Source organism: Microtus ochrogaster, unplaced genomic scaffold, assembly GCF_000317375.1.
Source record: "Microtus ochrogaster isolate Prairie Vole_2 unplaced genomic scaffold, MicOch1.0 UNK110, whole genome shotgun sequence".
NCBI classification, from domain to species: domain Eukaryota; kingdom Metazoa; phylum Chordata; class Mammalia; order Rodentia; family Cricetidae; genus Microtus; species Microtus ochrogaster.
The window spans coordinates 980,223-981,463 of record NW_004949208.1 but is presented as its reverse complement, the minus strand read 5'-3'; the positions used below and the strand labels follow the sequence as shown (position 1 = coordinate 981,463).

The following is a 1,241-nucleotide window of genomic DNA, read 5'->3' as shown; positions in this document are numbered from 1 at the left end:
AATTAAGAGCACTGGCTGCCCTCTCCAGTGGACCTGGGTTTGATTCTCAGCCCTGAAATGGTGCCTCATAATCAGTTGGGGTTTTGTTGTTGTTTTGTCTTAGTTTTTGAGACAGGGTTTCTCTGTAGCTTTGAAGCTCCTCATGGAACTCACTTTATATATCAAGCTGGCCTCAAACTCATGGAGAAGCACCTGCTTCTGCCTGAGTGATGGGATTAAAGGTGTGTGCCGTCGGCCAGCGAAATTGCAACCATTATAAACTCTAGTTCCAGATGATCCAGCGGACACAGGTGGCACACACAGACACAAATATGCACACATTATTTCCTTTTGGGGGAGGGTGTTGTTATGGGGGAGGGTTCAAGATAGAATTTCTCTGTATAGCCCTGACTGACCTGCACTCACTTTGGAGAGCAGGTTGGCCTCAAACTCAGAGATCTGCCTGCCTCTGCTTCCCAAAGTCTGGGGACTGGAGATATGGCTCAGTGGCCAAACAAGTTTGATTCCAGCATCCATGTCAGGTTGTTTACAACTAACTGCCTATAACTCCAGCTCCAGGGGAGCTGACACACTCTCCTGTCCTCCTTAGGGTATCCACACGTGTGGTATACACTTACACACACAAAAATTTTTTTTAAAAAAAATGGAAGTATAACTACTTACAAGATTTTTGTAAATATTAAACAAGATAATGTATAAAAGTTAACATAGTATCTGGCACAAAGAATTGAATAGCTCTTAGGTATATGACAGAGAAACCCTGTCTCAAAAAACCAAAAAGAAAAAAAAATAAAGTACATACCTGAAAGAGATACCTTCATCAGCCTTTAAGACTCCATAATCCTGAGCAATACTGTGCTTGGGATCTGATACCAAAGGAATGTTCATAGGTCCCAATCCTCCTTGTTTCTTGGGTGTATTAACCCTATAGCAAGAGACATTCTTAGAATCCATTCATTCAAACCTTGTGAAAGCAAGAATATTAACTGGACCTATCCCTCCCCTTTCAGATACCTTTCCCCCAAAACTTTTCCAACAGTAAAATGAATGGCTTGACAACACTTAAGAGTGTATATCAGACAACAGCAACTCAAGCTGCTTTGCCTCTGCTGCTAGACAGTAGAAAGGAGTTGGAGCCCAGAAGCCGACACTTAACTCTACTGCCAAACCTCTAAATTTGTTCAAGAAATCCACAACAAAGCCGGGCGATGGTGGCGCACGCCTTTAATCCCAGCACTCGG

General features: G+C 42.9%; 1 protein-coding gene across 1 annotated transcript in view; it reads right to left on the bottom strand.

Moving 5' to 3' along the window:
* Positions 1-1,241, bottom strand: part of Prdx1 (peroxiredoxin 1) — a 10,855-nt gene that overhangs the window by 3,896 nt on the left and 5,718 nt on the right. Inside the window, exon 4 of the mRNA XM_005371508.3 lies at positions 803-942. Within this exon, the coding sequence (XP_005371565.2) occupies positions 803-942 (140 nt within the window). The remainder of the gene's footprint in view (positions 1-802; positions 943-1,241) is intronic.